General features: G+C 38.4%; 5 protein-coding genes across 5 annotated transcripts; 1 reads left to right on the forward strand and 4 right to left on the reverse strand.

Moving 5' to 3' along the window:
- Positions 1-3,049, reverse strand: C9374_006534 (uncharacterized protein; the record flags this gene model as incomplete). The annotated part of the gene is made up of 6 exons (XM_044696405.1): positions 1-225; positions 276-421; positions 484-917; positions 1,015-1,463; positions 1,580-2,181; positions 2,242-3,049. Coding segments are annotated over 6 exons (2,664 nt in total), but the record flags the coding sequence as incomplete, so codon positions are not given.
- A 130-nt stretch (positions 3,050-3,179) lies between these two features.
- On the forward strand, positions 3,180-5,295 carry C9374_006535 (uncharacterized protein; the record flags this gene model as incomplete). Its single annotated transcript, XM_044696406.1, has 4 exons — positions 3,180-3,341; positions 3,556-4,526; positions 4,651-5,073; positions 5,229-5,295. The coding sequence occupies 4 exons, from the start codon at positions 3,180-3,182 to the stop codon at positions 5,293-5,295; spliced, it is 1,623 nt and encodes a 540-aa protein (XP_044546680.1).
- A 381-nt stretch (positions 5,296-5,676) lies between these two features.
- Positions 5,677-6,621, reverse strand: C9374_006536 (uncharacterized protein; the record flags this gene model as incomplete). The annotated part of the gene is made up of 1 exon (XM_044696407.1): positions 5,677-6,621. One exon carries the CDS (start codon positions 6,619-6,621, stop codon positions 5,677-5,679), a length of 945 nt encoding a protein of 314 aa, XP_044546681.1.
- A 1,952-nt stretch (positions 6,622-8,573) lies between these two features.
- Positions 8,574-10,289, reverse strand: C9374_006537 (uncharacterized protein; the record flags this gene model as incomplete). The annotated part of the gene is made up of 4 exons (XM_044696408.1): positions 8,574-9,285; positions 9,690-9,729; positions 9,948-10,005; positions 10,224-10,289. The coding sequence occupies 4 exons, from the start codon at positions 10,287-10,289 to the stop codon at positions 8,574-8,576; spliced, it is 876 nt and encodes a 291-aa protein (XP_044546682.1).
- Positions 10,290-10,790: 501 nt separating this feature from the next.
- C9374_006538 (uncharacterized protein) lies at positions 10,791-13,481 on the reverse strand (the record flags this gene model as incomplete). The annotated part of the gene is made up of 1 exon (XM_044696409.1): positions 10,791-13,481. One exon carries the CDS (start codon positions 13,479-13,481, stop codon positions 10,791-10,793), a length of 2,691 nt encoding a protein of 896 aa, XP_044546683.1.
- Positions 13,482-13,688: the final 207 nt, after the last annotated feature.

The raw sequence follows: 13,688 nt of genomic DNA on the forward strand, positions 1-13,688 counted from the left end.
TAAATTGCTTCGATCCAGAATTAGAATTTTAAGCTCATTGCACTGCTCAGCCTCCATAAAATAGGCCACGTCTCGTTGCAATATGGTATTAATCGCCTCAAACTTTACCATTTCACGTTGATGAATCGCTTGTTGCTCCTCCGGTGTGAGATCTGCACTTGTTTTGTAAGGCACTTTACATATGAAGGTAAATTCAGAACCACAGCCCAATCCTTGAGAATCAACCTGGAAAAACGAAAAGATTAATGAAATAAACAAAACAGCTTAAAACACACCTTTAAATTTCCTCCAAGGCCTTGAGCAATCATTTTTGAGATAGAAACGCCCAGACCAGTCCCTTGTTTGGGTTGTGAGGAGTCATGTTTTCCTTTGAATTGTACGAATGGCTGACCGATCTTCATTAAATTGTCCTTTTCAATTCCTTCATTATTCACAATTTGGTTACTCGCTCAATACAAAGACATCACAATGTGATGTACTTACCAATACCTGTATCTTTTACACAAACTTCAATTTCTACCAGCCCACCCTCAAGTGCTGCCATTTTCACACTAAGATAAACATAACCAAATTGTGTAAACTTGACTGCATTTGAAAGTAAATTCAGCAACACTTGCTTCATTTTTCCCTTGTCAGTGTATAAAATGGTTGAAAAGTCGAAATTAGGTTTGTAGTCAATAATAAGATCGAGCTTCTTTTTAACACATTCTAATACCACGAGATCCAACACTTCTTCAAAGGGTTCATACGGAGAAAATAATTCATTGTTCAGCTTCATTTGTTGTTCCAATTTCATAATCTCTAAAAAGTCGTTAATTAATGAAAGCATGGACTCACCACTTGTTTTGATGAGATTGATAAACTCTAATTGTTGATTGGTTATGGGAAATTCATCCACAGATCTCAACAAGAGGTCGCTAAGGTGATGTTGTTCATATTCAAGGTTGAACGTTTTTGAGATAAATTACGTTAAATAAAAATTCAATAATGAACAAACACCAAATATCAACTCACCTAAAACCTAAAATTGCGTTCAATGGAGTTCTGCAATCATGGGAAACATTTCTCAAGAAATTTTCCTTCTCTAACATGACTCGTTCTGATATTTTCTGTTGTTCAAGCAATTCTTGCTCGATTTTTCGTCTCCTCTCAACTTCGTCACTTAATTTACAATTGGATTGCAGTAACTCTTGTGTTCTTTGAAGAATTTTGTGCTCCAAATTTAAATTAGACAAACGAAGTTTCTCTCGCGCTTCCTCTCTGTCCAGATAATACCTCCAAGCTACAATAATGGAACTACAAGTGGTGCAAAGAGGTTCCAGGAAAGTTACATCCGACTCATGAAAACCACCAGCCTTATTGGCAAGACCAATCATTCCCACAAGCTCATTATTGAAAAGCAATGGGACTCCAAGAAACGAGTCCATACGTGGATGTCCTTTAGGAAGGTGATTGGGACTTCTCTGTGTGCGATTATCAATATTATGATACGTTATAGTGAAGAAGTTTAGGTTATCGTTATAGTGAACAATTTAGTTCAATAGTCTGACTCTATTACACCAATTATTTTCAACTCTACCTTTGGATGATTCTTGGGATCGTTGGTGACGATTGCTTCGCCAGTCAGTAATACATGTCCAAAAAGTGTGTTCATATTGTTGAATTTAAAATTACATGAAGATACTCGAGCAAATAAATCTCTTGCTTCGTCCGTCAGTTTAGTCTTGGCAAATGACAGAGCATGTGAATGCAAGAAGGGTTTTCCAAATTCGTCATGTTTGAGCTCACCAATGTAGCCATAGCCACACCTTAACAAACACAATACTTCGTTCAATAAGTCAAGAAAGAGTCGTGACGGGTTTTCAATATGAACCGCCGCACTCAACTGGGCATTGTAGATGGCTCTCAAAAGAAGATGACTTTGAGAATCGGTGTGTCCACAACCTTCCTCGCAGTGAGCTTTGGGCGTCACTACGGTGGTATCTGCAATATGAGTTGTAAGAATACAATCCTTTGTCTGGTGAATTACGAGGGAAGAAGTATCGTTGGATGTCGATTGAGGATCGTTGGAACGTGAGCTGCTGCTGACACCACGAAAATGATTCGTGAAACCTCTTATGGCAGAAGCTTCATTTATACTTTCGTCGCTTTTAAAATCGAGATCCATGGCTGAGGCGTACCCTGTGGTTGTGCATGTATTGGATGAAACTCACAGCTCAAAAAAGTAATGGAGATACTTACGATTGTTGTGTATGTTTTCAAGCGTACGTGAAGTGGCATATACACATCCCGGTTGCTGCAGCAGAGAACTCAAACCGTCCTCGCTTGAGCTTGTACTACCTTGCTGAGTTTCCATGTTTTCGTGGGGTGAGATGCTGTTGTCGAGTGGTTTGATGTGGTCATCATGTTCTTGTTGCTGTGAAGATAGCTCAGGAGAATGCTCGTCATTATTGTTGGTTATGTTTTCATTAAGGAAAGGGCATTTGCCTAATGAGGAAGGTTCGTTCAAGTCCAATAAATGATCATCGCCACAACTTGGATGAATCTTTGGATGTTGTGGAGGTGGTAACGAGGTGGAGGATGGTGGTTTGGACACATGTGAGGCCATAGTGTGATGATGTTGTTGTTGAGCCTCACCCATCTTCATAATTTGATAACCCGAAAACGAGCCACAAAATAACATGGATTGCTCATCACTACTCGTCGTCGATGACGTTGTAGATTCATTATCGCCAATATTTTCATCATTGTCTGAACTTGATGATGTTTCCTCTTGATTCATGGTTGTTGTACTTGCAGTATAGTAGCGTCCGATTTTATCTTCTTGCTGTTGGTCAGAAAATCTCTCTACAGCATAAACTGTGTGAGGGAAAATTTGAGTTGTACTGGCGTGGTTTTTTTCGGTTGTTTTCGCGTCATTCCCAAAATACAATTCCCAAAAAATATAAAAACGAACGGCTTTGAAATTCATTCCGATAACACGGCCCTCAAAATTATTATCATAATTTGGATTTACATCAAACACAAATTTAATACCATCATTCTTCATTGATTTGTTGTGGGCAGTATCATCTGCTTGCTTCTCACATTTTTTTATTTAATATTGAATAGCCGTTCGGAAATTATATTCATTGGACCGAAATTTCAATTATTGAACAATCATATTAATAATAACAAAAATGATGGAATGGAATTGCTGTGGTATAAAACCACTGGCTCTATTCTTGACGTTTTTCATATTCTTTGGCTCGGGATTAATGCTGTTTGGAGTGTTGTTTGGAGTGTTGGGTCCAGTCTCAACAAATCCACCAGAAATTACCACATTCAACGATTTAGCTTTGGTAGGTTGTGTGTTTGTTGTGATATGAACAAAATGAAATTCAACCGTTACCGTTAACACGAATTTTCAAAAAATCTACTCCTCATGAAAATACTTTGAATTTGATGATATAATTAATTTTATTATTTATTGTTAAATTATTTCAACGTATAACATGCCTATCGTATTCCTACGAAATTATTGAATAACAAAATTGAAATACGTAATAATTTAAGAGATGGCAAGCAATGAACAGACAAATATTCACTTCCTATAAATTCAACTTGACAGCCACGCTTACTTCCAATGCTCCCGTTCCATCTCCTTCCGTTTCATCATCGTCACTGCCACCCATGCCCTCGCCGTCTGTCTCACCATCAACCCCGTCTCACCTTTCTCATTTCGAAGACGATGATCACAATTTTGATACTCATTATTCAAATGGAAAATCTGATAAACACGCACCGGGTGTGGCCCTACCTCCTTCTTCCTCCTCATCGAGATACATTTCTCACAGTCACTCCTCGTCGTCGGAACATGCCACTCATGGCCATCCGTCGTCCACCACCAAACACTCAACAACAACAAGTAGTAGCACTGCCACGCCACCATCAACCGTTTCCACAACATCCACAAATATACCTTCTACACTACTCCAATCCAACACAGTGTTCAACCAAGCTCCATTCTCTCCCAATACTCAATCAGATGTATTTCATCCAGATAATCCTTTCTTTTTAGAAAAGTACGACTCGTTTAAATTTCAAATTAATTCCCAAAATCCTTCCACATTATTTACGGATCCCATTCGAACCAATTTTAGTAAGGCACTAATGTTGAATATCACTTGGTCTTCGGACCCTCAGAAAATGCTCTCAGGAGGAAACCCAGGTAAAAATAAGGGTGGAGGAAATAGTGGTGGAGGCATTGCCTTACTCTCATTTCTGTCCTCAATCTTTTCCGCAGGTATTTTGAACAATCACGAATTGTCACAAACCAAATTTTCCAATGCAACAACCAACACCTTGCAAGTACCTCTTATTTACTTATTTCTCAAAACTGAGTCTCCAATACATCAGAGCTCATCTGGATGCCGTTATGGATTCCTAGAAAATGGAAAGTGTTATCTCGTTCATCGATTGCGTGAGGTGTGTATTAAGGTAAAAGTGAATGACGCTGGAACGAGTGCACAACTTGACGATACGTTGTAAGTAGTATTAATTTATTCAACAACAACACTAGAGTGAATTTTTGCTTGTATTGGACATTTTCACGTATGGTCAAAAATCAATTTTTACATTTACAATAATGCTGGACCCAACATGAAATAGTGGAGGAATTGGTTGTGGCCCAACTGATGTTCCCTATTTAGCATCCATAGAATCTAATTATTCCGGCCTCACCTATATTTATTCCGTTATTTATGATAATCAAGATGTAAATAATCACACTGTATTGTTTAGCGACTTGGTCATTACACTTCGAAGTTCCAAAGATCCCTATGTTTATGCCGAGTACATTACAAATGGTACTTTGAATTTTCAACCTTGGGACAAGTATTATCATGGAAATATTTTAGAAGGAGATATTGGATTTGTGAGAGGATTTTTCGGTTTTGGGTCGCTGGGACTTGGAGTTCTTATTGTTTTTCCTTCCGTACTATTTTGTTTCATTTTCTGTTTTTGTAGTGAGAAATTGAGAAGAAAATTCATGGTAGATGACATGAGAGAAGAACACGCATTATTGTTGAATTTGTAAGTTTGTGATGGAGTTGTATGGTAATCATTTATTCAACAACATTATTGGATGATTTGTGTGTTTTTTGAAAATTATCAATGTTGGGGTACATGTACTCATTTGGATATATCTACTCATCGTCTCATCATCTGGATACTTGTTCGCAAATTAGGACTGTTGAAAAAGAGCAAAAAAAGAATCTGAAAGATTATTTATTTCCCAATACTGAAAGTGACTAACGTCGTTTCATTGATTTGATATCATATCATGCATACATAGGGTGACTGAATTTTTACTGCTGGCATGAACCACTCATTAACACGTACTGCTCATTGCATTTTGGTTGCCAATTGCAGTAGGATTGTTGCAACATCAGAACCACAGTTGAGCAGAGCTTTGGACAAAAATTGTGCTTATCGTAATCCTTTCAGTTTTGGTCATTGCATTTTGGTTGCCAATTGCAGTAGGATCCGGCTGCAATTAAATTTTGTCCATTCCACTCCATGCAAGTTGAATACCAATACATTGTGCCATTCTCGTCTCAACTTGTACAAATAAAGAAATTTACACTATTGAATCGCAAAATTATCATTTACATTTATAGCCCTGTATGTACAATTTTATTTCTCTTCAGCAGTATTCAATGTGAAGGCCACTTTCAAAATCACCATCGATAGATTATCCACTACCGAAGGTTCAGCAAAGTCCTTCTTGTGCATGATAAACGAGAGTGAAAGCTTTTGCTGTGGTTCCACATCACCACAATTTACATAAGACAAGTCAGTTGTCATTGCATTGACTTCTTCAACATTGGCAGAAGGTGATGTTGTGGTCGTCGTTGCTCCTTGCACAGCAGGCCATCTTCCAATTCCCAATTCATAAAATCTTCTCTTCAATGTACTCAATGAAACTTTCAGCTTTTTTGCTGCAACCGTTTGAGGCAAATTCATGCACCTCACCAATTCAGAGGTTGCAATAATAATCTTATTCTTCTTGGTTTTTCTCTTCTTTTTTACAATTCCAGAATTCTGAGCCGTGCTCGTCGTCGTTGTGGCATGACCTGTATGAGAACCAGAGGAAATACTCGATTTTCGACTCGTTCGTTTACCCTTTCCATTATTCTGTTCCTTCGTTACGTGTGGACTAGGAGCTGAATGAGAGGCAGAAGAAGCTGAATTAGAAATGGAACAATTCGATTCTTCATAATGTTGGTGTGGTTGGCTATGAGAATGAGTGTCTAAAGTTGGAGAATTCGAAGGATGATGAGATGCATACATGTATGGTTCATATCGAGGAGACGAACAAGTATAACCAGCAGCAGCAGCACTAATGGTTGGTATTGGATGAGCATGATGATGATGATTATTATTGTAATAGAAAGGATGATGAGGAGGAGAAAAGAAACCAGAAGAATGAATGGAAGGTAACATGGATGCTTTGGAATTCTCGTATTGATGATGAGGATGACTTGGAGGTGTTTGTATCAAAGTCTTGGAAGATGGACTAGTAGCAACAGCAGCAGCAGCAGTGGTTGCCGTTCGTATTTGAGAGTGATGGGATGGCATGATCTCTAGAGAATATCAAATGTACAAAAAAGGGAAAACGATCTTTGGCAGAAACACTCAATGAAACAAAAGTAATGAACAAAGAGGACTTTCTCAAATCTCAGTATGGTTGGAAGGTCAAGACTCGAGAGAGTGTTTTTATCGTGGGGTTGTGTGTCTGATTGGAGAGGACTAGAGGTTTGGTTTGTTTTTTTTAAATATATTGTCTTCTCATCTCGTCATGTCGGAAACTCTTTTATTCCTTGCTGATTCGAGGAAGGCACCACCACCACGAAATGAAAGAGACACGAGTTGGGTATTCATGGTCGCGCGTATCTCACATTATGCTCGAGGATTTCGCATCTAATTGACTTGTATGGACAAAGAGGCGACCTGACTAATTGAAATTTGTCCATTTTTTGGATTCGAAAATGAAAACGTTTGATGGAAATGCATCTGATGAAATCCTGAGAGAGATTCTTCTTCTTGGTTACACAGTTGTAACGTCCATGGTGCTATCTAGTCAGATTTCCATGAAGATACTTGTATGTCCCATTCATTTGCAAAAACAGATCGGATCTCTAAAGATCACTCTCTTTTTTGATACTATCAACGATGAAACGGTTCTCTTTCTCATCCTGAACGTTCAATAGAGGTAAGGCTAGAGTCTGCTGCCCTTCTTCTCTCACATGGCATGCATTCAAAGTGAACTTTTCTATCGATAACGTTTTTCCGACATGTCGCAAATGGAAAGTGAGTACTCGCCGAGATTTTTACCATGTCCAGACCATCTCCGTTCCTTTTGAATAGATTCTATTTGGATACAGTGTATACGTTGAATTGTATAAAATCGTAGTTATCACTCATGAGACAAGTATTGAGGGGAGGTAGTGTTTAAAGACGCTTACGATGAATGCAAAGAGCATGATGATGACAGAAATGCATCCAATGACTAAGAGGCAGTGAAATGATATTTGTGCACTGACAAGGAGAGACATGACCAAGTATATGAGAGAGAGAACGTAAAGTTCAGATCTCTGGTTCTGTGGTTCTGGAAGATGCAACAAACGAATAGAGTGTTTCGTAACGCCTCAAGAATGATCGGTTGAGTTGTTTGGCATTTGACGTTTCGCATCTCAGTTTCTGAAAAATTTGTTGTGATACAACCACTACCCATCACCATTGTCCAATAATACCAGTTTGGTATTGTCACGATATCTTTCGAACACATGATTCACACACAAGAACATCCCAAGTTATCCAAAACAAATGAATTCTTAATGAGGCAAGAGATATCATCCTGTTGTCCAGAACAGATGCAAATGCCATTACGCTTTTTTTCAAAGTCTTTCCGACTCATGAGTAGTACCTATTGTACAAACAAAGATCTTGGAAACGATAGCTCTATACATTGCATCTTTCCGAAGCTTGCGTAACACAATCGTAGCGGAATGACAGTCAAATAATCCTCACGCCCTCACTGCCTCATCAACTCTAATAACTGTAATTGAAGAGTGTACACTCTCACAAGCATTGTTCAAACATGATCGTCGATTAAGGGAGTGTGACATGAAATGTTTCAGAAACAGAACATACAAGGTGAAATATAAAATATATAAAAATATATATATAAATGCATTGAATACAATTTGGGTTCAAATAAACGTTGTGCTAAGGTTTCTCCTCCATGTTCACAACCCAACGACGCTTTGTACAATGAATTGAATGACTCTCACCATACATGAAATTTGGTAACAACACTACTTTCTTACCAAATTCATCTTGTGTCATTCCAAACCATTGATCATTGGTCGAAAAAGAATTCACGTAGGGTAATTTGAACAACACCAACAACCTCTTGGATGCTGTTCATACCTCTAGTGCAGCCCTACCAAAATCTTTCTTGTGAATATTCACACGATTTCGATACATTTAAGAAAAATACATGAGGAGGAAAACCTTAGAGAGAGATCTTAATAATGGTGTTGATGAGGATCTACAAGACCACCACTACCAGCACCACTGACCGCACAAGATCTCACACCCATTGCGGTCATGGATTGCGTCATGGAGTGGTGGCCCGAGTACGGTGGATGATTGTCTCCTTCGACGGTCATGTTCAATGCAGCTGCTACGGAACGAGTTTGTCCTTGAGAACTGAGAACAACCTCATCAGTTTCCATTCGATGAGATTTCTTCTGTTCTTCTCTCTTCTTGTTTTTTCTTGCTTGTTTCTGAGTCTGCTTTTTGCCATGTTGTTTAGCAGTCAACAATGGAGAGAGGCCTCCTCCAAGATGTGGCTGTACCTCAATCTTTGCCATTCGACTGTTACCCTCACTTCCAGAAGAAGCACCATCAAGACCTCCTCCACTACTGCCACTACTGGTTGGTGTGCTCACAGCAGTGGTCGTAATCAAGCTGGTGGTAGGCATAATCTTTCCACATCCATCATCAACAACAAATGAGCAAAAGTGAAATTGTGTAGGAGGTGGTTGTTGAGAATGGTGGTCAGGATTCAACATTGGATTGGAATGGCTGAGAGGCTTACTTGCGTCACGAAAAGCATGTCTCAAATACATTAGGGTCTTTTCATCCAATTCCTTGTCATCCTCAGGTTCGGTTTCGTTCATGAGAAAATAAATGGATCTCTTTCTCTCATTGAGAGAAATGCATTGGTAAGGCCATCTAAATTGAGGAAAAAGTTGTTCGATAATGAGGCAGTATGTATGGTCGAAGAATATGAAGTGTGTTGATTCAATACCGTAGAACAAGATTCGTGTTGAGTAAGTGTTTGTTTGAGGATTCACAATGTGCATGTTTTCGGGTATTAGAACGGAGGAGGAGTCAGGTAGGAGTTTAGGAACGACGAGCAAGGATAGGAGAAAAATTTTCATCAAGGCGCAACAGCATCACAATAGGATGGGTATAAAGGTGCATGTTGAGAGACACCATTCAAGTGTGAAATATCCATCAAATGTCGTATAATTGATGTTGAACGATTCATTCGTTTCATTTTCAATGATGATGAACAATCATTGATTCAATTATTGAGCATGATTTTCTTTCAAATGACGAGGAGGAGTACTTACCTGCCAATGTGTAAATCATAAAATCTTCTCTTGAGAGTGCCTTCAAGATGGGTAGTTTAACAATGTTTTGTTCGTCAATGAATGTAAAAAGAAACAATGACCATAGAAGTGCATACAGTTCACAACAACATTGATAGTTCACCAACCAACGACGACAAGTGAAAAAGCCATTAGTATGCATGCACAGTTCACAATCGATTTCAATTCGATCACACCACGTTATTGCTTTCAACGCGTGAACACACACCAAGTACTTACTGATGCTCACACCAAGCAATCTTGCTGCAAGTGTTTGGGGACAATAGAAATATTTGGTCTGTGTGTTATTATGATTGATCAATGCACAGCGTCAAAGTGGTTTTGTTGTTGTGTGGCATGAGTCAGGTTGTGAATATATTTAACCATGTTTCCAAAAACGGATTAAAAAAATTGAAAATATTAAATCATGATTATTTCAACAATAAAGTGAATCACGGTGATGACAAATTCAGATAGATCAATATTTAAATATACATCACTCAATGAAAGACGTACCATCATCTCCCGAGTAATCTCAATACGAGTATTGGTCTTTTTCTTTTTTGATGATTCCTTTGGCATAATCACAAACAATAATCGATATGTATCCACACACACACTAAAAACTGTTATTCTTGAAATAATCCTTCTTCTTCCAGTTGCTGATTAATAATCCAACAACAACAAGAGCCAGACAATTTTTTTACTCTTTCCAAACCAACAAGAATGGAGCGGTATCGGCCCCGACGATGAGAATGATCCGTGGCGAACAACGAGCAAATAATTGAGGCATCGTGTTGAATTTGGATGAGTTGGAAACTCTGGGTCAGATATTCCAGATGGCATTCGTTTGAATTTGTGAGCATTTCCAAAAGTGATTCAGCTCTGAGATAATCATGCAATTTAAGAAGAAACAGAAATGTGTGGATTCAGGACGGAATGGTAATTCCAGTGAGCAGCAATAAAAGAATATGAGCAAGTTGTTGATGATTAATGATGGCTTGATCTCATTCCTTTCGCACACATCTCACACAACGTTGAATTAATACTGATCAGTTGAATATTGTTAAGAGAGAAAGAATATTACAACAACTTGTTCTTCTTTGAAGCTTGTTGTTTTTCCTCACGTTTTCGTTTGAGTTCGTCCAAAGCTTGTCTTGTCTTTTGCTTTTCCATTTGCGCTCGCTTTGGAGCAAAGTCTTCAAATGAGGAATAGAGAGTCAAATCATCGTCGAATTGCAGAACTGGAGTTTGTTTTGACACTGTTGAAATGGTGATGCAGCTGCTGGAAGAGCATGTTGAATTGCCATCATCCTTTCGTTTTGCATCTTGACGAGATTGATCCATGTTCACAATGCTGGAACTACCTTCTAACAAGATTACCTTTCTAGTTAAATATGTGTTGAGTAATTCTTCAAAAAATTCTGGACAGCATTGGGATGATGTGATAGCTTTTGCACCATGGGCAGACTTGTTCGAGCCACTGCTATTACTGCTGCTGCAAATACCAGTGGTTCGATTCGTCACTGAAATCTCATCAAAAATGGCATTCAATAATTTACCTCTGACTGTCGCAGCAGTGCCCTCTTGTTTTAAGAATTTGTAGAATCGAATGGCCACATGAAGAATCTCTCGATGTGTTTTCCAATGAGGAAGATTCCATTTGACCATCTCTTGAACTCGCTTCAAAGTCAATAATTGAGAGCAATACCCATTGGTATTCAAGGCAACATAGCTATCAATGATCCAATTATAAATCTTGACAAGATGCTGTGAATGAATAGTGTTGTTGGTGTTGTGGTTGTCATGAACCAAAAGCTTTTCATACTTGACAAACGTGGAAAGGCACTTATCAAAACGTTTGCACAAATATAATCCCTTAATGAGGAAAAAAATTAAGGTCAGAGTCTGTTTGGAATGACTCGTGTCATTTTCCACACTTGGCATACCATTATTACTACTACCACTGCTGCTACTGCAATAACTACTACTTCCAGGAGAATGAGCGGATGGCATACAAATTGCATTATTGATCGATATTATTTCACACACGTCATCGTTGTCACCATCACTATTGGCAATGTTTGATTCAATAGCATTACTTTGCTCCTCTCTCGCTAACAAAATTTCTGCCAGTCGAACAACAAATGGAAATAAACCCCATGTTGCCATTTCTTCCAACAGAGAAACATCATACTTTTTGAAAACGGTTTTCCTTAATTTAGCATAAAATTCTTGCGTGTGGTCAAATCGATCTGAGGAATACAGTCGTCGATCGTGTTGTCTTCGCTTCAAGTTAATATCATCCAAAGAGTCTAACAAGCGTTCCTTGTCTTCACTTCTTTTCACTATTCGATACTCAAAATATTTCGAAAGAAGAATTTTAGAACTCAAATCTTGAACATGATCAAACATGTCGAAATGATACGAGCTATCCAAGAGTAACATGACAGGTTCTCCAGTCAGTGCTCCTACTTCTGTTTTAAACAAATCTCGAAATAATGCTCTGGCTCTTTCCGCTTTGTTGATATAGTAATGTGCTTGCTCGTAATCTTCCTCAATGTAACACACTCGTGCAAGAGTAATGTACATGTCGGTATGCAAGAAGGTGTGTTTGTTCTCCAGCTTGATCAGTAAATTTTTGCATTCCGAGAGTTGAGTACTGGAATAATCGTATTCATATTTTCTGAAATGAATTATTGCAGTGAGGAAGGAGATGTGATTTTTGAGAGTTTTGATTTGTTTAGAGAGACTTTGATCTGTGACAATCTCAGCATCGAGATTATTGTGACTATTGCCAGTTCCAGGAAAGGACAATAAGGGTACATCAAATACTTGTTCTGTTTGTGTTTGGTGTTTCTTGAGAAGTGTCAAGAGTCGCTGAGCCTTCTCAAGTAAAAGCGTACAATTTGTAAAATATTCATGACAATAATCTTTGTCGACTGAAAATGTCAACAATGCCTTGTCACCATTCTTGTTACTACTAGTACCAACAGTTGAAATTATTTCATTCGAATCCTTCACCAATTCCAATTCTTCAGGTAACAACGTCTTTAACTTGAATCTTTTTGGTAAAATCTTGAAAAGAATCAATTGACAAATCATGATACAAATTTGAGAGCAAGCCAACACACTCCTCACATAGACATCGTTAAACGTCGTAGAATTCGAGTACACACTCGTATTTTCATGACATAATTTCATGAGAATGGCCAAACTAGTTTTCGGCTCTTCCATATGATGATAACAACGAGCCGATAATAATTTGGTTAATAAATTCTTACTCGGTTGTTCTTTCAAGACTTGTATGGCTTGTTGAAAATTCGCAGACAAGAAATGAGAGACGGCTCCAAAGTAATTTTCAGCATTTCGAGCGTTGGAAGAGAGTGCAGGATTGGAGAGATTGGTATGAGAGGACAAGGGAGTGATCATGTTTAAATTACTTTTGGGAGTGGTTTTCATGGGGGTATTGGAAGGAATATTACTTGACGATTTGGGTGTGATGGCATGAGAATTGATATTATGAACCTTGTTGGAAACAGTTGTTGAATGATTCCGACTCAATGGAGTGGAAGGAGCATCAGTGCTGTTGCGTGAGGAGAATGGAGCGGTTGTTAAATGATTATTATTATTGTTCATGATGGTTTTGGAAGAAGAACGAGAGTGATTGGATGCTGAGCTTGGAGTAGGGCTACCCATGGAGGCCAATGTTGTTGTACTCTTCTTCTTCTTCGGAGAAGCTAGAAGGAAGGAGCCAGTTGTGGTCTCTGTCATGGTCCGACACTCGTGTGTTGAGAATTTTTATCAAGCTTGAGCTCAAAATGTTTTTTATTTTTAAAAATTTGTAACGGCTAGTTTTTAAAGATACGCGGGTTGAGAACTGTGATTAATTAATACGATGATCATGCCTTTGTTGATGTTAGTGGTACCACTGGTTCTTTTTTCTCAAAAACACGGAAGTGATCCCCTGGGTCTCAGTTC

Source organism: Naegleria lovaniensis, assembly GCF_003324165.1.
Source record: "Naegleria lovaniensis strain ATCC 30569 chromosome Unknown tig028, whole genome shotgun sequence".
NCBI lineage: Eukaryota > Heterolobosea > Eutetramitea > Acrasida > Naegleriidae > Naegleria > Naegleria lovaniensis.